This window comes from Hypanus sabinus, unplaced genomic scaffold (genome assembly GCF_030144855.1).
Source record: "Hypanus sabinus isolate sHypSab1 unplaced genomic scaffold, sHypSab1.hap1 scaffold_307, whole genome shotgun sequence".
Classification (NCBI taxonomy): Eukaryota; Metazoa; Chordata; class Chondrichthyes; order Myliobatiformes; family Dasyatidae; genus Hypanus; species Hypanus sabinus.
In genome coordinates, this window is record NW_026781221.1 from 351,300 (window position 1) to 378,323 (window position 27,024).

General features: G+C 42.6%; 2 protein-coding genes across 5 annotated transcripts in view; both read left to right on the plus strand.

The window, feature by feature from the left end:
* The window catches only part of LOC132388380 (zinc finger protein 239-like), a 46,492-nt gene that overhangs the window by 9,799 nt on the left and 9,669 nt on the right, over positions 1-27,024 (plus strand). For all 4 annotated transcript variants that reach the window (XM_059960722.1, XM_059960723.1, XM_059960724.1 and 1 more), the window contains exon 3: positions 20,488-20,657. The gene's annotated coding sequence lies outside the window, so the exon portion shown is untranslated. The remainder of the gene's footprint in view (positions 1-20,487; positions 20,658-27,024) is intronic.
* LOC132388377 (zinc finger protein 239-like) lies at positions 1,995-4,138 on the plus strand (the record flags this gene model as incomplete). The annotated part of the gene is made up of 1 exon (XM_059960720.1): positions 1,995-4,138. A coding segment is annotated over one exon (1,155 nt), but the record flags the coding sequence as incomplete, so codon positions are not given.

Here is a 27,024-nt window from a genome sequence, read left to right on the forward strand (position 1 = left end):
ATGGATAGCATAGCTTTGTGCATGGTAGGTCATGTCTAACCAATCTTATAGAGTCTCTCGAGCAAGTTGTCAGGAAAGTGGATGAAGGCAAGGCAGTGGATGTTGTCTACATGGACTTCGGCAAGGCACTTGACAAAGTCTCATATGGGAGGTTGGTCAAGAAGGTTCAGTTACTCAGCATTCAAGATGAGACAGTAAATTGGATGAGACACCGGCTATGGGAGAAGCCAGAGTGTGGTAGCAGATGGTTACCTCTCTGACCGGAACCCTTTGACCAGTGGTGTGTCATAGGGATCAGTGCTGGATTTGTTGTTTTTAGTCATCTAAATCAGTAATCTGGATGATAGTGTGGTTAATTGCATCAGTAAATTTGTGGATGACACCAAGATTGGGGTGTAGTGGACAGTGAGGAAGACTATCATGGCTTACAGCGCGATCTTGACCAGCTGGAAAAATGGTTTGAGAAATGGAAAATGAAATTTAATGCAGACAAGAGTGAGGTGTTGTGTTTGGTAGGACCTACCAGGTCACAGTGACTGGTTGGGCACTGAGGAGCGTTGTAGAAGAAAGGGACCTGGGAATACAAGTCCGTAATTCACTGAAAGTGGTGTCACAGTTTGACAGAGATGGAAAGAAAGATTTCAGCCCATTGGCCTTCATGAACCAAAGCACTGACAGCAGTAGGTAGATGAAATTTGTAAAAGAGGTTCTGAGAGTTCAGAGAAAATTCACAAGGATTTTGCCAGGTCTGGAGGACTTGGGTTATGAGGAAAAGTTCAACAGGTTAGGACCTTATTCCTTGGAATGTAGAAGATTGAGGGGAGATTTGATTGTGATAGAGGGGCATAGACTAAATGCAAGCTGGCTTTTACCACGGAGATGGTGTGGAACTACAACCAGAGGCCATGGGTTAAGGGTGAAAGGGGAAATGTTAAGGGGAACATGAGGGGAAACTTCTTCACACAGATGGTCATCTGGGTGCGGAATGAGCAGCCAACACAAATGGTGAATGCGAGCTGGATTTCAACATTTAAGGAGTTTTGTGTAGGTACCTGAATGGTAAGGGTGTGGGACTGGGGAGTTTATATAGTTTAGCACAAGCTAGGTAGCCCAAAGGGCCTGTTTCTGTGTTGGTACTTTTCTGCAAGAGCCTGAAATAACCGAAAAATTCACTGTAAGTTCATTGAACAGATGTGCGGACCAACCATTCATGTCAGCAGGAAATTTTTATAAGGCATTAAAACTGTGGCATTTTAAGTTAATAATACATTTAAGAAAATCCCAGCTGCATGTCAAGAAAGACTATTTGTGTGAGAATTTTTCAGTTACTGTGTGGCCAGGTACCCATGCAGCTCAGCAGGAACAGGGAATAATACCAATGGAGAGAGCCAAACTGAGCCAAGGCACAAATTGGAGACCGCAGAAATGCCCCATTCCTATAGAAACAAGAAGAGCATCAGGGAATTGATGGTCATTCCAGATACCAGTTAGATACCAGATACCAGTTAACTGTGCCCAGTTAGAAGATGATTTCTCTGTCCAACTTGGGTGGGACCTCACTGTTACAGTATGATGCTGGATCAAACCTTGGCAACTCAAGTAATCTCATCTGAATCCTTTGATGGATTTTGTGAATCTTTTTACAGGTTAAAAATGAGAAGGAGTTTGTCTCCCGGAAGCTCAAACATGGCACACCAGTTTTGCTGTCTCTGTCTAGATATTTAAGAAGTGAAGCAAGGGATTGAATTGACCATCCTTCCTGATCAGACTACGGGGCAGGATTCACTCAGTCATTTGACCAACTGGCATGCCCATCATTTTACACTGTCTTCTGCTCAGACAGTGGGAATGGATTCAGTCAGTCATCTCAACTGAAGGTACATCAGTAAGTTCACACTGTGCAAGGTCATTCACCTTTTCTTTGTGTAAGAAAGCATTTAGTCTGTCATCCCACCTGTGGACACACCAGTCAGAAGCTGGTCACCTGTTGAATTTCTGGGAAAGGATTCACTCGGTCATCTGACCTGATGGCACACCAGCGAGTTCAGACCGGGGAGCGGCCATTCACTTGCTCGGACTGTGGGATGAGTTTCACTCGGTCATCCACCCTACAGAGACACCAGCGAGTTCACACTGGGGAGAAGCCATTCACCTGCTCAGAATGTGGGAAGGGATTCATCAAATCTTCCACCCTACAGAGGCACCAGCGAGTTCACACTGGGGAGAAGTTGTTCACCTGCTCAGTCTATGAGAAGGGATTCATCAATTCTTCCACCCTGCAGAGGCACCAGTGTGTTCACACTGGAGAGAAGCCATTCACCTGCTCCATCTGTGGGAAGGGATTCAATTGGTCATCTGACCTACAGAGACACCAGAAAGTTCACACTGGGGAGAAGCCTTTCACCTGCTCAGTCTGTGGGAAGGGATTCAGTCAGTCATTTCACCTGCGGAGTCATCAGCGAGTTCACACTGGGGAGAAGCCATTTTCCTGCTCAGAATGTGGGAAGAGATTCACTCGGTCATCTGACCTAATGGCTCACCAGCGAGTTCACACCGGGGAGCGGCCGTTTACCTGCTCGGACTGTGGGAAGGGATTCACTCGGTCATCTGACCTAATGGCTCACCAGCGAGTTCACACCGGGGAGCGGCCGTTTACCTGCTCGGACTGTGGGAAGGGATTCACTCGGTCATCTGGCCTAATGGCTCACCAGCGAGTTCATACTGGGGAGCGGCCGTTTACCTGCTCAGACTGTGGGAAGGGATTCACTTTGTCATGGAAACTAGTGATACACCAGCGAGTTCACACTGGGGAGAAGCCGTTCACCTGCTCAGTCTGTGGGAAGGGATTCAATCAGTCATTTCACCTGCAGAGTCATCAGCGAGTTCACACTGGGGAGAAGCCATTCTCCTGCTCAGAATGTGGGAAGAAGTTCACTTCGTCATCTAACCTGCAGAGTCATCAGCATGTTCACACTGGTGAGAAACCGTTCACCTGCTCAGACTGTGGGAAGCGATTCACTTTCTCATCTAAGCTGAAGGTACATCAGGTGGTTCACACTGGGGAGTGGCCATTCACCTGCTCAGTCTGTGGGAAGGGATTCACTCAGTCCTCCACCCTACAGAAACACCAGTCGGTTCACACATTCTGAGCTATTCACCTGCTCAGAATGTGGGAAAGGATTCATTCAGTCATCCCAACTACTGACACACCAGTCAGTTCACAATGTTATTAATCCCTTGCTTTTGTTTGCTGTGGACATTCATTTTAAGAGAGAGAGGGATTAAGAAGGCAAATCAGTCTGGGTTGCAGCTTGTTTACATCGCTCACAGCTTGTTTTGATTTAACTGAGGACTCAGACACTCAGAGTCAGACGGAGATGAAGGAGGAAAAGTGGAAGGATCGAAACAAGGGAACTAGTGGCCAAGGGTCACTGTTTAGAGCTTTCCTATGCCCACAAGGGTGGGTTAAGTATCGATTCACCAAACATTGAATGTGTGGTTGTCACCTTGTTTGATCCATAGGTGTGGATCGGATTTGGCGTATCCTGTGAAGACCACTTATGTGTTAACGCTTGGTGGGGTGTGGTGTGATAAATCACATGAAGATGATACCCCTTATGACAAGTCAATTTCGGTGATAATTCATATGTGGATTTGAAATGACAACGGATAAAATCTGCAGTGACTGTTCTCTCGTTTTACCACAATGAAACCTTTGGAATTTGACGTAATTGCTTTCTCTCGACATTTACCCTGGATTACAAATATCTTTCTCTCATCACCTATTCTGTGGATGAACTTAACTTCCATATTTACCATCTCAAGACTCTAAGCCTTGTTTCCCCTGAGCTCAATAGTTTGGGAGTTATATTTACACACATATATACACATAACACTGTTAACTTTTGTTTATCTTACTTAATTTACTTTATTATAAGTAGATACTAATAAAGATAATGGATTTAACATCAGTACCAGATGCCAGGAATAATCTATTGCTGCTGGTTCATTTCTAAAGCTTTTGTTTCTAAGTTTTTGTTCGTAACAAAATTGGGGCCTGCGTCTGAGATATGAACAAATTTGAGGGCGTGTTGATTAATTAATTATTGATTTCATTGGGGAAATCCCTTTTGATTTATTTGTGTGTGCAAAATCAGCAACAATGGATGTTGATAAATGTCTGGAAGCACCAACTTCTGAGGCATTAGAGGACACCAGAAGGATCGTGTTGTTGTGTATTGTGAAATGGTTTAAACTTGCTAAGGTGAAATTGACAAAGAGGAAGGCACAGATGCAGAGGATTATAGCTGAACATTATGTATCTGAGGTGTGTTTAAAGTGGAGCAGTTGGAGGTGTTTCCTGAAAGTAAACCGAGTGAGCTTGAGCTCCAGTACAAGTTAGAAAAATTAAAGATGGAGGCTGCGGAAAGGCAGAGGCAGTTTGAGGGTAGAGAGGCTGAAAAACAGAGGGTGTTCAAGCTGGAAAAGATAGAGAGATTGCAGCAAAGGTGTCTCGCGTTAGACTCTGGTGATAAGTTTGAGGATGGTCTGGAAGTTAAATTGGTACCTCCACTTGACAAGGCAGAGGTTGATGAATACTTTCAGCATTTTGAGAAGGTTGCTCAGAGTTTAAAGTGGCCAGAAAAGGGTTGGCCTATTCTCTTACAATGTGTAATTAAGGGGAAGGCTCAGCAAGCATATTCTGCCTTGACAGTGGATGAAGCAGCTGATCATGAATGAGTGAAACAGGCTGTGCTCAAAGCTTACGAGTTGGCCCCAGAATCATACAGGCAAAAGTTTAGAAATTCAAGGAAATCTGTGAACCAGACTTATATGGAATTTGCTTGTGAGAAGTTTGTGTTTTGACCGCTGGTGCAAATATAAAAATATAAATGATGATTTTATCAGCTTGAAAGAGTTGGTTGTAATTGAAGAATTCAAAAGGTGCATCCCTGATGACAGGAAGGTGTATTTAGATGAAAAGGATGCTGCTACATTGCAGGAGTCTGCTAGATTCGCAGATGAGTTCGCTTTAACTCATCAGGTTAAGTTGACCCAGAATAAGAGATTCCAAAAGAGTAGCAGGGATCACCAGGGTAAACCAGAAATTAAAGCTGGGACTAGTGATAAGAGTATGGATAAAGGGAAGCAGTTGAAGGAGAAATATTCTGGTCTTACTTGTTACTATTGTAAGAAGCTGCTCATATGATAGCTAACTGTTCTATCCTGAAGAAGAAAAAGAAAAAGGAGGCAGTCCCAAATGCCTGTGTTTAGTATGTTGATGCACCTCTCAACCCACAGGGTTCTGAACATTCTGTTGAGGCTCGGTTATGGACTGAGAAGTCTGACTGAGTTGAGAAGGGATTTGATCATTTTATGTCAGATGGGATTGTATTAGTATTGTTACGTATTCAGGCAACAATAAATATATGAGTTCAGCAAGGGTTTTTTTTTAAACAAACAACACGTTTATTAAACACAGAAAACAAACAACCCAAAAGTAAACATACACTATAGTAACCGGAAATCAACTGCAGTGCGGCAGCTCAAACAGTTCTTAAAGCCATATTGCAAAAACAGTTCTTTAATGTGGTATTGCCAAAAGTTCGATATGCTCACAGTCCATTGAAAAGGAGAGACTTTATAAGACGATTTAAATTCTCTTTCACGTCGCTTTGCTTCGATCCCCGACGTCGAACTTTTCCCACGAAGAATCTACGAAACAGAATGGCTTAAAGGCACTGACCTTTCCTTCCACACTATCCTCAATCCTTTCTGGTAATCCCAGGGATTAACACGAGAATAGTCAACAAAATCCTTCCAAATAAGGATCAAACAAAGGCCGAACCGGTTTCACCGTAGAAAGCGATTCTCCTCCATCTTTAACTCCCGAACTTCGATCTTCACTCACCACTGATTCTCAAACCAGCAGAATTGTAAAGAACCTGCTGGCAATGACCTTTTAAACTTTAGGCATTAGATAAAACTTCATTATTCAACTAAACTGCGTCATCACATTAAATCACGCAGCAGCATGAAGTCAACTTGGCAAATCCAGCCACGAACTGCCCCTCCTCACAGGGTGGGGTCTTCCTTTTATAACCTGAAAAAAAACCTGTCACATGATCTCTACTGGCAGGAAAATGACGTCACTCCACCATCACAAGACCATTACCTCAAGTCCAGTATAGCTTCAACCCCAGTCACGTGACAAGGGTACCACTGTCATGTGTCACGAGTACGTAACACCTCCCTCCAAAAAAAATACATTTTTGGTCTGACAAGAGCAATAATGTTTAACAATTGCTTACAAGAAAAACAAAGGTATAAATTTTATAACATACACAATATACAATACCATCATATAACAGCTTATAACTCACAATACAGTAGGAGTGTTACAATTGAAAAAAAAACACGCCATAAAAAAATTGCATTGTACATTCAACATCGAGATAGACAATCAGCAACCACATTATCTTTACCTTTAATATGAGTTATCACAATATTGTACTCTTGTAACATCAAACTCCAATTTAATAATCTTCTGTTTTTTTATTCATCTTACTCAGAAAAACTGATTATGATCAGTGTAAACAATAAGTGGTTTTTGAGTTGTACCAACATATACCTCAAAATATTCCAAAGCTAAAACAGGAGATAACAATTCTTTCTCTATTGTTGAATAGTTTCTTTGATGCTTATTAAATTTCTTAGAAAAGTAAGCTACTGGATGATCAGCCTCATCATCCTCATTCCTTTGCATTAATACTGCTCCTGCAGCCTCATCACTGGCATCCACAGCCAATGAAAAAGGTTTTTCAAAGTCAGGTGCCTTAAGCACAGGTTGTTGACATATCATTGTTTTGAATTTTTCAAATGCTTCTTGACAAGGCACTGTCCACACAAACTTCACATTCTTCTGCAGAAGGTTAGTTAATGGAAGGGCAACATTAGCAAAATTCTTACAAAATTTCCGATAATATCCTACCATTTCCAAAAATCTTCTGAGAGTTTTTTTTTCCCCGTTGGAGTCGGAATCTCTAAAATTGCCTGAACTTTTGCCTGAACAGGAGCTACCTTACCTTGACACACAACATAACCAAGGTAAGTCACAGTGGCATGTCCAAATTCACTCTTAGCTAAATGAATAGTTAAGTTAGCTTTTGAAAGCCTTTCAAACAATTTCTCCATCGCAATAATGTGTGCTTCCCAATTATCATTTCCTGTCACTAAATCATCAATATAAGCATCAGTATCTTCCAATCCCTGAATCACAGTGTTAATCATCCTCTGGAAAGTACCTGGGGCATTCTTCATCCCAAATGGAAGAACATTTTACTCCTATAACCCAGATGGAGTTACAAATGCAGAAATCTCTCTACCTCTGTCTGTTAATGGAACACACCAATACCCTTTCAATAAATCAATCTTTGTAAGGAACTTTGCTTTTCCAACTTTATCTACACAATCATCTACCCTAGGAATTGGATATGCATCTGTTTTCCTTACAGCATTCACCTTTCTATAATATGTACAAAACCTAATACTACCATTTGGTTTTGGCACCATAACACATGGCGAACTCCAATTCAAGTTAAAATGTCTAATGATATTATTCTCTAACATATATTCAATTTCTTTCTCAGCAATTTCATATTTTTCTATGTTCATCCTATATGGATGTTGTTTAATAGGTTTGGCATCTCCAACATCTACATCATGTGAAGCTATAGTAGCCCTTCTCGGAACATCTGGAAACAACTCCTTATATTTAAAAATTAAGTCCTTCATCTGTTGTTTCTGTTCTAGCTGTAAATGTGCTAATTTCCCATCAATATTTTCCAGAATGGTTGAATTTGGTAACCTAACAGAAAGAATGTTGGATTTAGAAAGAAAGTCAGATGAATCATCTATACCATGTTCCTAGTTGAATCAAACTCATTCTCACTAACCACAACAGTCATAGTATCAGATTGTTTCTTAAAATATGGTTTTATCATATTTATATGGCAAAGTTGTGTTGACCTTCTACGATCTGGAGTTTTTATTACGTAATCCACATCATTGATTTTAGACACAATTTCATAAGGACCATGAAATCTAGCTTGTAAAGGATTTGTCTGCACTGGGAAAAGAACCAACACCTTATCTCCTGGCTTAAACATCCTCATCCTAGGTTATTTATTATACCAAGTCTTCATTTTCTCCTGAGCCAACTTTAAATTTTCCTTAGCTAAGCTACAAGCTTTATGTAACCTGTCCTTAAATTTCAAAACATAGTCCAACAAATTAGTGTGTACTTCCTTACTAATCCACTGTTCTTTCAATAAAGCTAAAGGTCCTCTAACTCTATGCCCAAACACAAGTTCAAATGGACTAAAACCTAAAGATTCTTGTACCGATTCCCTTACTGCAAATAAAAGTAAGTTTATACCCTCATCCCAGTCACTTTCATTTTCCACACAAAATCTCCTAATCATATTCTTGAGGGTAGAATGAAACCTCTCCAAGGCACCTTGCGATTCTGGATGGTATGCAGATGAAGTGATTTGCTTAGCTCCCAATTTATAAACTATCTGTTGAAACAATCCAGAAATAAAATTACTGCCTTGATCACTTTGTATCTCTTTAGGTAATCAAAAATAAGTAAAAAAAAATTATAAGGGCCTTTGTCACAGTTTTAGCTTTTATATTCCTAAGTGGTACTGCCTCTGGAAACCTAGACGAAGTACACATGATAGTCAACAAATACTGATAACCAGTTTTTGTCTTTGGTAATGGACCAGCACAATCTACAATAACTTTAGAAAATGGTTCACCAAATGCTGGGATAGGTTGTAATGGAGCTATTGGTGTAACCTGATTTGGTTTACCCACAATTTGACAAGTATGGCACGTTTTACAAAACATCGCCACATCTTTTCTTAGACCAGGCCAGTAAAAATTTTTAAAATCTTGTCCACAGTTTTCCTTACCCCTTGATGTCCATCTAAAGGCACACTATGAGCTAAAGTAAAAATCTCATTTCGATAAACTTTCGGTACAACTACCTGGTAAACAACATTCCAATCCTCACTTGCAGGAATTGTAGGCGATCTCCACTTCCTCATCGACACTCCTTTTTCCAAGTAATATCCTAATGGCACCTTCTCAATTTCACTATCTAGTAAAGCCTGCTCTCTTAATTTTATAATCTCAGAGCCTCTATTCTGCTCTGCTATCATCTCCTTCCGAGACAGAGATAAATCTTCATAGTCAGACTTAATCCAAGAATCTTGTTCAAACAACGAAGATAAGAAAGTCTCTGACACATCCTCAAAACTCGAATCCTGAGTTGAACAGTCCTGAGTAGCAACCTCATTCTGCGCATCAATCTTTTTAGCCATAGCTCTAGTCACAACACAGGAAGAATCTGTGTTAGAATTCAACTCTGGTTCCTCTGAATCCATTGTCAAATGCACTTCAGGAAAAACTTGTCCACCTGCCAAGTCATTACCTAACAATAAAGAGATACCCTTCGCAGGTAAGCTATGCTGTAATCCTACTTTAACAAATCCTGTAACTAACCCTGACTTTAAATTTACTTTATGTAAATGTACAGGCATAAAATCACTCCCAACACCTCTTATGTAATTTACCTCACCAGTATCAGACTTTTCATTAAACTTCAACACACTGTCTAACATCAGTGATTGAGAAGCACCAGTATCCCTAAGGATTTTTATTGGCACCAGAGTAGATCCTTCTTTCAAGGATACAAACCCTTCAGTTATAAAATGATCATATCCCTTTCTAACTTGGTCAGACTCTAACAAAACCTCATTTGTGTTTATCAAACCCTGTAACTTTACAGGTGTTTCAGTATGTTCCACACAGTCATCTGGAACTGCTTCCTTCTCTTTCTTTTTCAATCTGAAACAGTTAGCTATTACATGGCCAGGCTTCTTACAATAGTTACAAATAAGACCAAACTGTCTTTCCTTCACAGGCTTTCCTTCCTCCTTACATTTCTCATTAACCTCTGATTTAATTTCTGATTTACCTTGAGTCCCAATGTTATTTTTCCTCTTAAAATTTCTGCCCTGGGGAAATTTATTCTTATGGATTAAAACATACCCATCAGCTAAACTAGCACAGTCCTGCAATTTATCAGTATCCCTCTCATTTAAGTAGGTCCTTAATCCAACAGGAATGCTTCTTTTAAATTCCTCCATTAAAATCAGCTCTGTCAATGTATCATAGTCCCCATTTAAATTTTTAGAAGAAACCCATCTCTCAAAACACATAGCTTTATCATAGGCAAATTCCACATAAGTTTTATCCACAGAATTTTTCAAACTTCTGAATCTTTCCCTATAAGCTTCTGGGACTAATTCGTAATAGTTTAGGATATGCATTTTCACAATATCATAATCAAGTGCTTGCGCAGCAGTTAAAGATGTGTAAACTTGTTGTGCTTTACTTTTAATTACACTCTGTAACAACACGGACCATTTATCTTTCGGCCACTCCGACATCTGAGCAATAGTTTCAACATGTTGAAAATATCTTTCCACTTCTGTTTCACTAAATGGAGGGACCAATTTAATTTCTTGACTAGCAACAAACGGTTTCCTTGAACCGGAAGACTGATTCCCAGAACTTACTTCCTCCATTGCATATTCAAGTGCCCTCTTCTTTTGATCCGTCTCCAATTTACAACGCTCCAAATCAGCTTTACTCAGTTCCAACCTCATTAGTTCGAATTGCAACTGCCTTCAGATTACAAATTTGAAACTACTCTAAAACCGAATCATCAAAAACACCCGAATCCACATAGTGTGACGAGCTTTTCCTCTGTATCACAACCTTTGAAGTACCTTTAAGTTGCAATCTACGAGCTATCTCAAACACCTCAGTTTTTTCCGCCTTCGCCAACAACAAACTCATCAATATTCATCGGTGCTGAATACCACTCACAAGCCAATCAAAGAAAAGAATCGACTATTCCCCTTTTCCAAAACACCAAGTCAAAAGTTAGCAAGCATATAAACTCAAACGATCCAATCCGGACGCAGACCCCATAGTTATGTTACATATCCAGGCAACAATAAATATATGAGTTCGGCAAGGGTTTCTATTAACAAACAACACGTTTATTAAACACAGAAAACAAACCCCCCCAAAAGTAAACAAACAGTAATGTAACCGGAAATCAACTGCAGTGCGGCAGCTCAAACAGTTCTAAAAGCGATATTGCAACAACAGTTCTTTAAAGTGGTGTTGCCAAAAGTTCGATATGCTCACAGTCCATTTAAAAGGAAAGACTTTATAAGACGATTTAAATTCTCTTTCACGTCGCTTTGCTTCGATCCCTGACGTCGAACTTTTCCCACGAAGTATCTACGAAACAGAACGGCTTAAAGGCACTCACCTTTCCTTCCACACTATCCTCAATCCTTTCTGGTAATCCCAGGGATTAATGCGAGAATAGTCAACGGAATCCTTCCAAATAAGGATCAAACAAAGGCTGAACCCGTTTCACTGTAGAAAGCGATTCTCCTCGATCTGTAACCCCTGAACTTCGATCTTCACTCTCCACTGATTCTCAAACTAGCAGAATTGTAAAGATCCTGCTGGCAATGACTTCATTATTCAACTAAACTGCGTCATCACATTAAATCACGCAGCGGCATGAAGACAACTTGGCAAATCCAGCCACGAACTGCCCCTCCTCACAGGGTGGGGTCTTCCTTTTATAACCTGAAAAAAACCCTGTCACATGATCTCTACTGGCGGGAAAATGACGTCACTCCACCATCACAAGACCATTACCTCAAGTCCAGTATAGCTTCAAACACAGTCACGTGACACTGTCATGTGTCACGAGTACGTAATAGTATAGGAAGGGTCTACCCAATACCAGTAAAAATTCTTTGAGATACTGGGGCTTCTCAGTCACTTATATTAGACAGTGTTCTAAAGTTTGGTGATGAGACTAATACGGTGAGATAAATCTTATTAAAGACATTGGGAGCGGCATTTTATTAAAGGCATTGGGGCTTCTGTGCCATTGCACAAGGTAACTTTACAATCAGGACTGGTTTCCAGACCTATTAAGATTGGATTATGCTTTAGTTTACCAGTGAAACATGTCACTTTGCTGTTAGGGAATGACCTGGCAGATGGTAAAGTTGTTGCTGCAGTGCAGCTGACAACTAAGCCAACCACTGATGACCCACAGATGGATTTTAACATTTATCTTTCCTGTGAAGTATCTCCAAGTATGGCTAAAAAGTCTGCTGGTGCAGACAGTTCTCTGCAGCATGATTCTGATACCCATGATAGCCAAAATTGGGATCCAGGTTATGCTGACTTGTCAGGAACTTCTCTGCCTTCATTGTTTCAACAGGATTCAGGTAGTAAGTCTGATGAGAAAGATTCAACCCTGTCTAGGAAGGAGTTTATAGCAGAACAGAACCGAGACCCTGAGATTGAAGTTTTAAAAGAAACTGCCCTCTCAGATGATGAGATTAAGAAAATGCAAGTGGGGTATTATCTCAAGGAGGGAGTGTTAATCAGCAAGTGGTTTCACCCGCTATACCTGCGAGTGAGGAACGGACAGCTGTTCACCAAGTTGTAGTTTCTAAAGTTTATTGGATAGAAATTTTAACTTTGGCTCACAGCATGCCCTTAGGTGGCCATTTTGGAGTGAATAAAACTGTAAACAGGATTATGAAGGAATTTTACCGCCTAATTTGAGGAAAGGTGTTGTGACCTTTTGCAGAATCTATCACACTTGTCAAGTTGTGGGTAAACCTAATCAGGTCATACCAGTGGCCCCACTCTGGCCTGTACCTGCATTCAGTGAACCCTTCAGTCAATACTATTGGTGAACAGTGGATTTTCTTTGCCCATTGCCTAAGACGGAAGTTGGCCATCGGTATTTGCTAACTATTATGAGTACCTCATCCAGATTCCCAGAGGAAATATCTCTCAGAAATATTAAAGCTAAAATGTGACGAAGGCTCTTACCAAGTTTTTTACTCTCTTTGGTTTGCCTAAAGCAATCCAGTCTGATCAAGGAAGTAATTTTACATCTGGTTTATTCCAGCAGATCGGTTATGAACTGGGAGCTAAATGAATTACATCATCTGCATACCATCCGGAATCACAAGGGGCTTTAGATAGATTTCATTCTACCCTCAAAACAATGAAGAAGAGATACTGTGATGAAAATGGAAAATACTGGAATGAAGGAATATTTCTTTTTTGTTCACAGTAAGAGAGTCGGTACAGGAATCACTGGGCTTTAGTCCATTTGAACTTGTATTTGGTCACAGCGTGAGGGGACCTTTGACCTTGTTAAAGGAACAGTGGATTGATTGGATGTGCATCTTAACTTCTTAGACTATGTTTTGAAGTTCAAAAATAAACTACACCGGTCCTGTAGCCGAGTAAGACAAAACTTATAGATTTCTCAAAACAAAATGAAGTTTTGGTTTAATAAGCAGGCCTGTGAAAGAAAATACTAGGTGGGGGTCAACATGCTTGCTTTATTTCCAATGTGGGTGAATCCACTTAAGGAGAAACTCAATGGACTGCATGAAATAATCTCTCGTTAACTACGTGAATTATGTTATTAAAAGACCAGACCAATGTAAATTAACACAGGTGGTACACATAAATAAGATAAAGCCTTATGTTGACAAGCAGGCACCATCTGTGAGTGTTGTCAAAACATTTGAATCTGGCAACCCTGAGAATGAAACAGTTGACTCGGCTGAGACTTTTCAGAAGCCAAACATGGTCCCAGTTAGGCTAATGAACTCGGGTGTTCAAGAAAACTTTGATAACAAGTTGGCTCATCTGCAGCCATAGCAACAACAACAGCTGAAGTAATTAATTCTGAAGTTTAAATGTTTATTTCCCAAAGTTCCCAAGCAAACCACGGTCGCAGTACACGATGTAGACTTCGGTTTAGCCAAACCGATTAAACAACACCCATATTGCATGAAGGTAGAAAAGTGTAAATTGGCCGAGCAAGAAATTGAATATATGCTGAACAATGGTATTATTAGGCCTGTGATTATGGACTGTGCCTCTAAGAACCATGTCTGTAAAAGAGAGAGAGAGAGAGAGAGAGAGATGAGCACAAGCAGCTTGTTACAGAGACAGATAGAGCGGAGGTTCAGCACAATGGTATATAAAGGAGCGTTGCTGTTTGTTTCATAGGACAGGCAGACACACAAAGGCTAGTGGGAAGAGTTGTCACTGAAGTTTTAAATGCCCACGAGGGTGGGGTTGAGGATAAGTTAGGAGGAATCAGTCTGTGACTATTAGTGCATGTAAGAGCAACCCTGTGAAATCTGCTAGAAACCCTTGCCTGGGTTGGTAGATTGTTACTTGAAGACGGTGCTCTACAGTTGGTCATGTTTGGCTAACTTGGAAGATTTGGAGGACATCGGAAGAGGGTCGAGGACACCTGTTTGGATGCAAAATCTCTCACTCACTTCAATCCCGTGAACTGAACTGAATATCCTTACCACACCAGCGTAAGACTGTATCATTTACCAGCTAAGTTTGGGAAATATATATTTATACCTATATATGCATAACACTGCTAGATTTTGCACTGATTATGGAAAGGTAAATACAGTAACATAAACAGATGCTTATCCTATCCCTAGGTTGGATGATTACATTGATCAGGTTGAAAAAGCTTAATTTCTTACAAAGATTGATCTGTTGAAAGGGTATCGGTGTGTTCCATTGACAGACGAAGGTAGAGACATTTCCGTGTTTGTGACACGTTCTGGGTTGTACGAATACAATGTTTTGCCGTTTGGAATGAAACATGCTCTAGGAACATTCCAGAGAATGATTGATTCTGTAATTCGAGGGTTGGAACACACAGATACCTGTTCTAATGATGTAGTCACAGGGAGTGACACTTGGGAAGAGCATATCTCTGCAGTAGAAAAGCTGTTTGACCGGCTTTCCCAGGCCAGCCTTACAGCTAACTCAACTAAGAGTGAATTTGGCTATGCCATTGTGACCTATCTTGGCAATGTTGTAGGTCAAAGCAAATTGGCTCCTGTTCAGGCAAAAGTCCAGGCAATTTTCTATTCCGACTGGTAACAAGGTTTCTGGGAATGGTTGGATATTATCGTAAGTTCTGTAAGAACTTTGCTGGTATCGCTCTTCCACTGACTAATCTCCTGAAGAAGGGTGGCAAGTTTGTTTGGACCGAGTCTTGTCAGGAGATTGATTGAAAATTATTATTTGAGATTAGGCCAATCAATGTAGTGTCGTCAACAAGTTTAATTTGCAGATTGGAGCTGTGAGTGGCGACACAAGTCGTGGGTGCACAGAGAGTAAAGAAGGAGACAACCCTGTGGGGTATGTGTGCTGAGGGTCAGAGAGACAGAAGTGAGGGAGTCCACACTTAGCACCTGCCGGCGATCTGACAGGAAGACCAGGATCCAGCTGCACAAGGCGGGGTGAGGTCTCTGAGCTTCTTGTCGACACTTCACGCCTTGGTATGGCTACTGCTCTGCCCATGACTGCAAGGAACTGTAGAGAACTTTGGAGAGCCGAGAACATCAGAGAAAAAAGCCTCCCCTCCATTGACTCTTCCTACACTTCCCCTACCTCAGAAAAGCAGGATATGAACTCAAAGATCCTCACAACCTGGACATTCTTGCTGCAAACCTTCTCTCCCTTCAAGGAAGCTATACAAAAGCCTTAAAGCGCGTAACACCAGGCTCAAGGTCGGCTTCCTGTCTGTGGCTATAATCCAAATGAATGATAAAATGGACTCAACCTCACAATGTAACTCGACGTGACACTGCACCATATGTCTATCTGCACTGCACTTTCTCTGCAGCCATAATGCTTAGTTACAGTTATTGTCTTGTCGTATATCAACTCAATGTACTGTCATAATGTATTGATCTTTGTGGATGGTATGGCAGGCAAGATTTTCACTGTAGCTCAGTACGTGATGATAATAAACAATATCCCCATTTTAATTGTGTGGAAACATTAGACAGACTGAGCTTCTGCTTTGGAACCACAGAAGGAAACTTAACAGTTGCCTTTTCTGAGGAATGCAAGTAAATAAAAAAGGCTTCAACCTCGCATTACGATCTGCGGTAACTGGGATCGTGAGCGGTGGTGGGTCTCCCATATCAATATCAGAATCAGGTTTAATAGCACTGGCATATGTCATGAAATTTGTTGCCTCTGTGGCAGCAGTAGAACCTGATTCATAACAATAGATATTGACAATTGTAATTTAAAATAAGAATATACATATTAAATAGATAAATTATATATGTGTTACAAAAAATGTAATAAACTTTTAGTTGTGTGGAACTATTTGACTGACTGGGTTGTTGCTTTGGAAATTCTGCAGTGAAGCTTAGCTGAACTGTACACATTTATGAGAAGCTCAGATAAATCAAAAGGCGAAATTCTCACATAAATGGGTCACATATCCAGAAACATCGGCTGCACTTCAGCAGGTGAAACAGTGCGATGAAACATGCTGAACGTATTGCAGGAAGAGAACATTGTCCACCCACAACGAGAGGAAGCGACAGATCCGGATCTCACTGCCTTGGCTGAATGGGTGAAAGATGAAGCTACACGTACATGTAGAGCAGTGACCCGCTGATGCTGCAGATCTGCAGAGAAACGTGAACAGGAAACGGGATCAGGTGACGGGTGGAGGGTCTCCCACCTGAACCAGTGTCTCCGCTCCTCACCCTCACATACTGCCCGCCCCATCCGCCGCATTACCCACATTATTTAATATTTACATCAGAAACATCCCATTCCCTCCACCGCTATGGTCACGAAGTCATGGGCTCGATTGACATCACGGTACAACACACAAATCAGACCCAAACAGGAAGTGCGCAGGTTTCATTTAAATCAGTCTATTCACATTCCTCCAGCCTCACTGGACAGGAACACTGAGACATCAAGTGAGAAACAGCAGGAGGAGGCCATTCAGCCCCTCTAATCATCAACAAGATGGCGGCTGCTCTGCCATCTCAGATACATGTTTCTGCCCGATCCTCATTTCCTCGATCCCTTCGATCCCCACACATCTGCCGGACTCTGTTTTATGTGAGGACGATCACTGAGTCTTCACCGCCCTCTGTGGTGGGAATTTACAGACATTTACCACCCTCAAAGTGGAGACATTCCCCCTCCGCTCAGTCTGGGACAGTCCATCCCCTTTTTCAATGACTGGGATCCCTGGTTCAACTGGTTATGATGTTGTGCATTTCAAAGTGTTCACCTCAGTTCTGGATTCTCTAAGTGAAAGGATTATCACATTTAGTCTTTCTCCATATGATGACCCACCACTCCAGGGATCAGTCTGGTGAATCTTCATTGCACTCTCTATAACAAATACGCTCTAACCTCTTTGTTAATCCTCTGTGGAATTAATTACCATCTTCTGCAGCCCCGTGTTACACCAAACACTCACCTCCCCCCCTGTCACTGTTTCCACCTTCCCACCTCCCCCCTCACCTGGATCCACCTCTCACTCCCCAGCTCATGCCCCATCCCCAACCCTCACCTCTTTTCTCTGACCATTTCCCGTCCACTCTCAGTCCAGAGGGAGGGTCCCGGCCCGAAATGTCGACCGTGCTTCTCCATATAGATGCTGTCTGGCCTGCTGTGTCCCACCAGCATTTTGTGTGTATTATCTGCAGACTTGGCCTCTCCGTTGTCCCTCCCGCCTCCGATCACAGGAGGCGCTGTAGGGACCTCCGGCCACTGGCGACGATGTGTAGACCTCCGGCCACCGGTGGTGCTGCGGAAAACCTCTCGTTAAACGCATGCGCAGTGCCGACTCCGGCTGTTGGGAGTTCTCCGACTAGAGCGGGGGTGAATGGGGTCTGACCTCGGCGGATTTCTGTACATTGGGGGCCACTTGCTTTGGGAAAGGGCCGGACCCGAGCTCTGCCGGACGGCTGCAGCAGGGGTGCAATGCCAATCTTTTAGCTGTACGAGCGGTGATTGATTAGTTTGTGGCCTCTGTTAGAACGGCTAAAGTTATACAGCTCATGGTACATGCACTTGCAGTTTAACTCTTCGAGTGATTATACAGAAAGTTTGAAGTCAGTAACTTTTGTTGTATTTCTGTTTCAGATAATGGAAAATTGCTAGTTTTTCTGAAATCGACCTTCCGCCTGGGCCACGAATTTATCAATCACCCCTTGTATGTCACACCTAATTTGTGTACCTGCTCCTTTCATGTACTGGGTAACTTCCTTGCACCATTCATGTGATCAGCACGTACACAAATTGGGCTTTTTATAATATCAAACTCTAAACAAAGAAATATATATGAATTCCAGAGCTCCACAGAAATACGGTGATAGTTAAGACATTAACAAGATTATAGCCAATCACTGCATTTCAGTATATAACTGGTACAATAAAACAAATAACACTTAATTTAATAATATGACAAAGTATTGCACAGTTGCATTCACTAATAATCATAAAATATAATTACCAAGCAAGTGGAGTAACGTCGTTTGCTTAGAAGCCATAGGGTTATAAGTGAGAAAAAATTACTTTTGTATTAGCGAGTAATCCACGGACCACCACAGTCACGGCTCCAGGATTTCACCAAAAACTATCGAACATCTTATCTTAATGTTATTAGTGGCATTCCCCACCCCCCCATCCACCAACCCCTGTCCCCAACCCCCACTTCTGTAAAATGCCCTCTATTTAATATGCGGCCGCTGTTAAATTCCCCGCTTGTTTAATTTGACTTTTTTTTACAGAGGTGCTGGAGTGGTGCTCCGGTGAGCTCCGGCAGCACTGCACCCCTGTTTCGATCCAAGTAACATGGCCCCGGGGATCAAGCTGCCCGGGTTTATGAGGTGTTGAGCGAGTATTTCTGGTCTGGGATCTAGTGTTTTTTACAGAGGTGCTGGAGTGGTGCTCCGGTGAGGTCCGGAGGTGCTCTGCACCCCTGTTTAGATCCAAGTAACATGGCCCCGGGGATCAAGCTGCCCGGGTTTATGAGGTGTTGAGCGAGTATTTCTGGTCTGGGATCTAGTGTTTTTTGACAGAGGTGCTGGAGTGGCGCTCCGGTGAGCTCCGGAGGTGCTCTGCACCCCTGTTTAGATCCAAGTAAAATGGACCCGGGGATCAAGCTGCCCGGTTTATGAGGTGTTGAGCGAGTGTTTCTGGTCTGGGATCTAGTGTTTTTTACAGATGTGCTGGAGTGTTGCTCCGGTGAGGTCCGGAGGTGCACTGCACCCCTGTTTAGATCCAAGTAAACTGGACCCGGGGATCAAGCTGCCCCGGTTTATGAGGTGTTGAGCGAGTGTTTCTGGTCTGGGATCTAGTGTTTTTTTTTCTGGAGTTTCTTTGGACGCAATGCAGCTAATCTGAGGAGAAAATGAGTTTGTATTCCATCCCTCACAAGGACAGGCTGTGAGTAAATGGGCTGTTCTGTGTTTGAACAAGTGGAAATAGATCTGGGGGGGGGGGTTCAGTGTTTGAACTGTGTTTGCAAATTCCTCCTTGCTGTCACCTGTCTGTCAGACAGTGGAAATCAAACAGACACTCAGGTTACTGGAGATCTGCACAAAAATGATAAATTTTGAATCCATTCTGACAAATGATTGTGAACCTGAATCTTTAAATTTGTTGCTATCCCCACAGCAGTTCCTTACTTTTGAGGGATTTTGGTGAATCCAGTTTCTTTTTATTGCTTTCACTCTGGAATGGTTTAAATCTCCTGATTGTCTGTTATGATTGGGATTGTGTTCAGTGCAGTTGTTGCTAACAAGGTACACGTGAATAATCTCAGGGATGATGGGCTTTATGTATGAGGAGCATTTGATGGTTCTGGACCTGTGCTCAATGGAGTTCAGAGGGACGGTGGGAGTTGCGGAGGGATGTGTGGTTAAGTAAACCTACCGAATGCTGGAAAGCCTGGATACAGTGGACATGGAAAGGATGTTTCCATTAGACAGAGAGTCTGTGATCTGACAGCACAGGCTCAGAATAAAGATACTTCCCTTCAAAACTGTGATGAGAAAAACAATTTCAGCCAAAAGATGACTGATCTGTGGAATTTGTTGTCATAGAGGTTGGTTGAGGCTGCTATTTGGGTATATTTATGACAGAGATTAATATATTGATAATTGCTAAGTAGGTTCAGGGTTACAGAAGGAAGGCAGGAATATGGTGTTGGAATAAATCTCCGCCATGGTTGAGTGGTGGAGCAGACTCGATAGATCGAATCATCTAATTCTGTCCCGACATCTCATATCTTACCATGACTGAACAATGACTCCTTCCTATCCCATATCAGGTTCGGTGACGTGTCAGGGACAATTACAGATTTGTTCACTGAGACCGTTATATTTGTCTTCAATGTTTAGATTTCAGCAAGCAGAAATATTTTGTTCTCATTTGTATTGTTAACATGCTTCATTATCGTTCGTGTTAAAGTTAGACCTGCGGTGAGAGATTTATTGGAAGAAATACCCACAACTGGAAGCAAACCACGAATGAAGATGAGGGAGCAGCAGCAAGCGAACCAGCACGAGGACTGAGAGCACCGACTAGAGAGAAACCCTTTTGACTCAGGGTTTCCATTGATTCAGTCGGGAACAAGTCTGGTGAGTCTCATTTACTCAAACACTGGTCCTTTAGACGTCACAAGCCGTATATTCCGGAGTATAAGCCGACCCCCATTTTCAAGGTTAAAAAAGGGACTTTTTCATGTTACCTTTGTATAAGCTGTCCCCTTTTATAAAGGTTTTTGATTTAACCAGAAACAATGCCTGTACTCAGCTTTGCAGGATCCGGAACCTGAAATTTTTGTGAACCGGTACCTGCTAAGAAAACAGGCTTACACAGTGAAGAGCGTTATCAGCAAATTCTTAATAAATAAATCAGGGAGGAAACTTTTGGATTAGGTCACCAATGGTGAAGAAGCCTCTGAAATATTACCCCCACAAAACCATTTTGCACCGATCGTAATCTCGTTAAAACATAACACGGGGTGGCGGGATCAGTACATGTATTCAGTATTGAGTTTGCGACCGCCATGTACAAAAGATTAAAACGAGTGCGATATGGTGCTGGCTTCAAGCTGAAGGTTGTTGATTTTGCCAAAGGAACAAATAATTCTGCAGCTGCTAAGAAGTTTAGTGTAAACGAGAGAGAGTGAGAGAGTGGAGAAAGGCAGAGGACACGCTGAGGGAAATGCCAAAGATGAAATGTGCAAACCACGGGAAAACACGCCAGTGGCCAGAACTGGAAGAAAATGTCTTAGAGTGGGTGAATCACCAGCGATCATCCGGATACATTGTTACCAGAGAAATGATACGAGTTCAATGGGACGAAAAACACCATGAGGTCAGTGAAAATTTCAAAGCTACGCGAATTTGGTGCACCCGATTTATGAATAGACTCGATCTTGAGACAAAAAACAAAGATTACTCAGAAAATTCCTGCGAGGTGTTGTTGTTTACGTTCAAAATCGCTGCTGGATGGACAAAGTGGGTTAAAGAGGTGTGGCGTTGACATTCGGAAGGTTTTGGGAAGGAAAAGTCGCTACTTGTCTGGGACGTGTTCAAAGCGCACTTGTCAGGTGAGACAAAAGCAGCACTGAAAGCTGAAAACACAGAGATTGCTGTCATCCCCAGTGGTTTGATCTCCGTGCGCCAGCCACTAGATGTGATTTTAAACAAACCAAAGAATTCATGCATTGAGAGTGGAATGAATTTGACTCAAAAACAACCAATAAATCCGACCTGTCTTCCCTGTATTCGTTTTTCCAAAGTTGGCACCCTCTGTAACAGCCGACCTCCTAATTTTAGGACCAAAATTTGGGGCCTAATTCTCGGCTTATACACTGGAATTTATGGTATCTGTACAAAATAAAGTAGGGAATAGTTGAGGTGAGAATGAATGTATCAGTTAAGTCTCTCAGACCCAGTTGCAATAATGTACTGTCAGTGTCCGAGCTCTTTTAAGTCACTCACATTCCCTCAGTGTTTGCTCATTTGAAGAACTTGTATCTTCTGAAGTAGCTTTTGGTCGGTTCTGAGTGTGGAGAGGGAAAGAGGGGTGTTTATATTTACTATCCTGCAAAAAGAAGTAGTTGTTTGCAATTACCTGCTGCAGACTCACTACCCATACCCTGTACATTCTCAACCAGATTATTGACATAGATGACAAGTAGCAATGGGTGTCACCCTGGGGAGCTCCAGGAGGCACGGGCCTTGACTCCAATAAACAGCCTCCCATCATCACCAACACACACAAAATGCTGGTGGAACACAGCACAGCAGGCCAGACAGCATCTATAAGGAGAAACACTGTCGACCACTGGTGCTTCCCCCCTCCCCCTTTCTTTCTCCCTCGGCCTCCCGTCCCATTATCCTCTCCCTTCTCCAGCTCCGTATCACTTTCGCCAATAATGTTTCCAGCTCTTAGCTTTATCCCACCCCCTCTGGTCTACTCCTATCATTTCGCATTCTCCCTACTACTTTCAAATCTCTTAGTATCTTTCCTTTCAGTTAGTCCTGACGAAGGGTCTCGGCCCAAAACGTCGACAGTGCTTCCCCTTATAGATGCTGCCTGGCCTGCTGTGTTCCACCAGCATATTGTGTGTGTTGTTTGAATTTCCAGCAACTGCAGATTTCCTTGTGTTTGCTCCCATCATCACCATCTGCTTCCTACCATCGAGCTGTTCCCAGACTCTGGGCTCTGTGACAAACACAATGGTAGCAGCAAAATTAGACAGTGATTAATATAAAGAGAGATTTGTTGTTTCCTGAAAGTTGTCTGATGCAATGGACCAGATCCGTCCTTGCTTACAACTAAATCTGCCCTAGAACGCATCCTCCCGGGTCACACTGTGTCCGATAACCCACGTCCCCAACCTCCCTCACCCCGTCAGTAGCCCCACAACATTCCCACCATTTACCCCACACCCATCCATGTAGACAGATCCTCGTCACCAACATCCACTCTCACAACTTGGGGAACCACAACGAACTGATCCTACATTCCCGGCCCAGACGGTGCAGCCGCCTGGCTCGGTCCAGGCCCTTTCCCACTGCAACCGCCCTTCGATTTACACAAACCCGAGATCAGCTCCTTCCTCATCGCCGCCCAACCAGGCTCAGAGCTCGTTAAGAAGCCTCATGTGGCACTTTGTCAAAGGTCTGAAAATCCACGTACACAATATCTACCAATTCTCCTTTGGCCACCCTGCTTATTATTTCTCAAAGCATTCCACCAAATTTATCAGGCAACCCTTCATTGCCTATTCCAATGGGGGTGATCCTGAGGCTGAGCCAGGATCCTCAAGTGTGGCACAAAGTCGGCCAAGTAGCAACAACCACTCCAACTCTCGTCCCCCTTCGAGAACCTGTCTGGTAGGGTGTGGTTCCATGCCGCTGCCCTGTTCTTTCTCCCGGCAGCCAGGGGTAGGCCCTATTTCCACAAACCCAATAAGCTCCATTTAGTGGTCCAGGGGTATCATAAGCTTGACTCTTGGTACAGTTACTACTTCCCACTTGATGGGGTGCACTCTCGTTCTAGTTACACCAACAAGTAGTACTAGCCACTGCTGGAGATGTAACTCTTATCCCCGGCCATAGCTTGGAGGGGTCTTGTGGAGGAGATCTACGACTCCAACCCTCAAAGCAACACCATCCCCAGTCTCAACTTCCAGACCTGGATATGGTGCCATTGACAATGCTACCATTACGGCTATCAGAAAACACCAGATCTGAATTTACTTCGCTAGTATTCAGGGCACCCCTGACATGGGGATCATAGTCTGACCCTGTTGGGGAATTTCATCACATACCCAACATGCTCCCCGCTCTACGTGCTTAGCGTAGGTGTGGTAGAGGGACAGGAAACTGTTAAACTGGGGGCCTCCCAAGACAGGGGCAGGTTCCCTTAGGGTCATTAAAATCAGCATTAACCATTACATCATTCAGTCTTATCAGTTCCGCCAGTAACGTGTTTACAGTCCGTTCGATGTATCCACGGAGCTGCCTTTCCACCATCACTGCAGGAGGTGTTGTCAGTAGCACTTGGTACAGTCCTCTCCACCTCGGTCCCAACTTCTTATCATCCCAGTTCTTGAGCAGAACAAAATCTCTAGGCTGGATGGTGGAGAAGTCACCTTTAGTTGGGGTTTCGTCGTCTCGATAGGCCTGTCGTACCTGTGAATGCAAGCTTTGGAGAGTGTTAGTTACTTTGCATAAATATTTTCCCATCTCCTCCCCCAAGGTATGCATATCCAATCTTGCAGGTAAGCTCTCAGGGAGGAGCGGCAGACAAGGTCGGGGTCCCCATGGGGTTCTCATGGGCTTCCTGTAGATGATTTCTGCCGGTGATAGCCCTGTCTTACTTGATGGCGTGATTCTCATATGGAATAGGACTAAGGGTAAAACCTTCAATCAGTTCAATCCAGTTTCTTGTGTAGGTTTTGTCAACTTACCTTTCAAAGTACCATTGGCTCGTTCCACTATGCCGCTGCGTTCAGATGATGGGTGCAGTGGAACTGCTGTTTTATAGCAAGTTCTTTACAGATTTCCTCATTTATTTTGGCCCATTGTCCTAGCTTATCACTTCTGGAAGTCCATAGTGTGGAGTTATTTAGCAATATTTTCACAACAGTCATCGTGGTATTATGAGTTGTAGGAACAGCTCAGCCTTCTGGGCGGAGACGGCCGCTTCAAAAGTGGCCTGCTCAATTACACTGGCATGCAAAAGTTTGGGCACCCCTGGTCAAAATTTCTGTTACTGTGAGTAGTTAAACGAGTAAAATTTGAACTGATTTCCAAAAATGGTGACACATTTCTTTAATATTTTAAGCAAGAAAGCTTTTTCATTTCCTTCTTTTACAGTTTCAAAATAACAAAAAAGGCAAAGGGCCCAAAGCAAAGGTTTGGGCACCCAGCATGGTCAGTATTTAGTAACACCCCCTTTGGCAAGTGTCACCGCTTCTAAATGCTTTTTGTAGCCAGCTAACAGTCTTTCAATTCTTGTTTGAGGGATTTTCGCCCATTCTTCCTTTGCAAAAGGATTCTAGTTCTGTGGATTCTTGAGCTGTCTTGCATGCACTGATCTTTTGAGGTCTATCCACAAATCCTCGATGTTGTTTAGGTCAGGGGAATGTGAGAACCATGGCAAAACCTTCAGCTTGCACCTCTTGAGGTAGTTCATTGTGGATTTTGAGTTATGTTTAGGATCATTATCTTTTTGTAAAAGCCATTCTCTTTTCATCTTCGGCTTTTTTACGGACAGTATGATGTTTGCTTCCAGAATTTGCTGGTATTTAATTTAATTAATTCTTCTCTTTACCAGTAAAAGGTTCTTGCAATTAAGGGAAGTACAGTTCTCATACCAGGCAGTGATGCAGCCAGTCAGGATGCTCTGAATTGTGTTCCTTTAGAAAGTCCTTAGGATTTGTGTCCCCATCCCAAACTTCTTCAGCCATCTGAGGTGAAAGAGGCACTGTGCTTTTTTCACAACACAGCCAGTATATGCAGACCATGTGAGATCCTTGGTGACGTTTGTGCCATGGAACTTAAAGTTGTTCACCCTCTCAACCCCAGATCCATTGATATCAATAGGGGTTAGCCTGTCTCCATTCCTTCTGTCCAGATTCCAAATGAGCTGAAGACAGGGATTTATGATATTCTAGCCATTATTGGGACTTGGTTGCACCCAACAGTCTGAGCGATTTGGAGGAACAAATTTGTAGAGAGGTCCCAGACCATGCCAAGAAACAAAGGTAGATATTGACTGGGACTCCCATGCTGTAAAAGGAATAGATGGGGTAGAGTTTGTCAAATGTGGCCTTAATCACTACCTAGAATTCCTGACGTATAAGTGTGCAATAAGCTGTTAGGAAATGATCCATGGCTGGTGACTGCAATTAGAGATCATAATGCCATGAAATTGAAAGTAAATAAGGAAAAAGAGAGTTCTGGATCACGGGTTGAGATTCTCAATTGCAGAAAGGTCAATTTTGATGGTATCAGAAAGGATCTGACAAGTGTGGTTTGGGACAGGCTGCTTTCTGGCAAAGGAGTACTTGGTAAGTGGGAGCCTTCAGAAGTGAAATTTTGAGGGTGTAGAGTGTGTATGTGTCTGTCAAAATAAAAGGTGAAAGGTAACTGGTGCAGGGAACCTTGGTTCTCAAGAGATATTGAAGCCCCAGATATTTTGTTCCTCTAAATGCCTCAGACTGTTGGGTGCTGCCAAGGCTCTTTAATGACTGACTCATTAATCATCATTCTATGTCCTAAACTCAACTGACTTGTTTTTCGGTCTTCTGTTGGTTTCTCAAAGCTTCCCAATTGTTTTTGCTCTTTTGTTTGCTCTCTCTTTGGCTTTTATGTTGGCTTTGGCTCATTTCAGCTTTGGTTGCGTCCTCCTGCCTTTCCAATGCTTCCATTTCTTTGGGATGTATCGATCACTCATCTCCTGAATTGTTCCCAGAAACTCCAGCCATTGCTGCTGCGTTGTCACTCCTACCTTTTCCCTTCCATATATATAACCATATAACAATTACAGCACGGAAACAGGCCATCTCGTCCCTTCTAGTCCGTGCCGATGCTAACACTCACATAGTCCCACTGGCCCGCACTCAGCCCATAACCCTCCATTCCTGTCCATATACCTATCCAATTTTACTTTAAATGACAATACCAAACCTGCCTTTACCACTTCTACTGGAAGCTCGTTCCACACTCTCTGAGTAAAGAAATTCCCCCTCGTGTTACCCTTAAACTTTTGCCCCCTAACTCTCAAATCATGTCCTCTTGTTAGAATCTCCTATACTCTCATTGGAAAAAGCCTATCCACATCAACTCAATATATCCCCATTATTTGAAATACCTCTATCAAGTCCCCCCTCAACCTTCTACGCTCCAAAGAATAAAGACCTAACTTGTTCAGCCTTTCCCTGTAACTTAGGTGCTGAAAGCCAGGTAACATTCTAGTAAA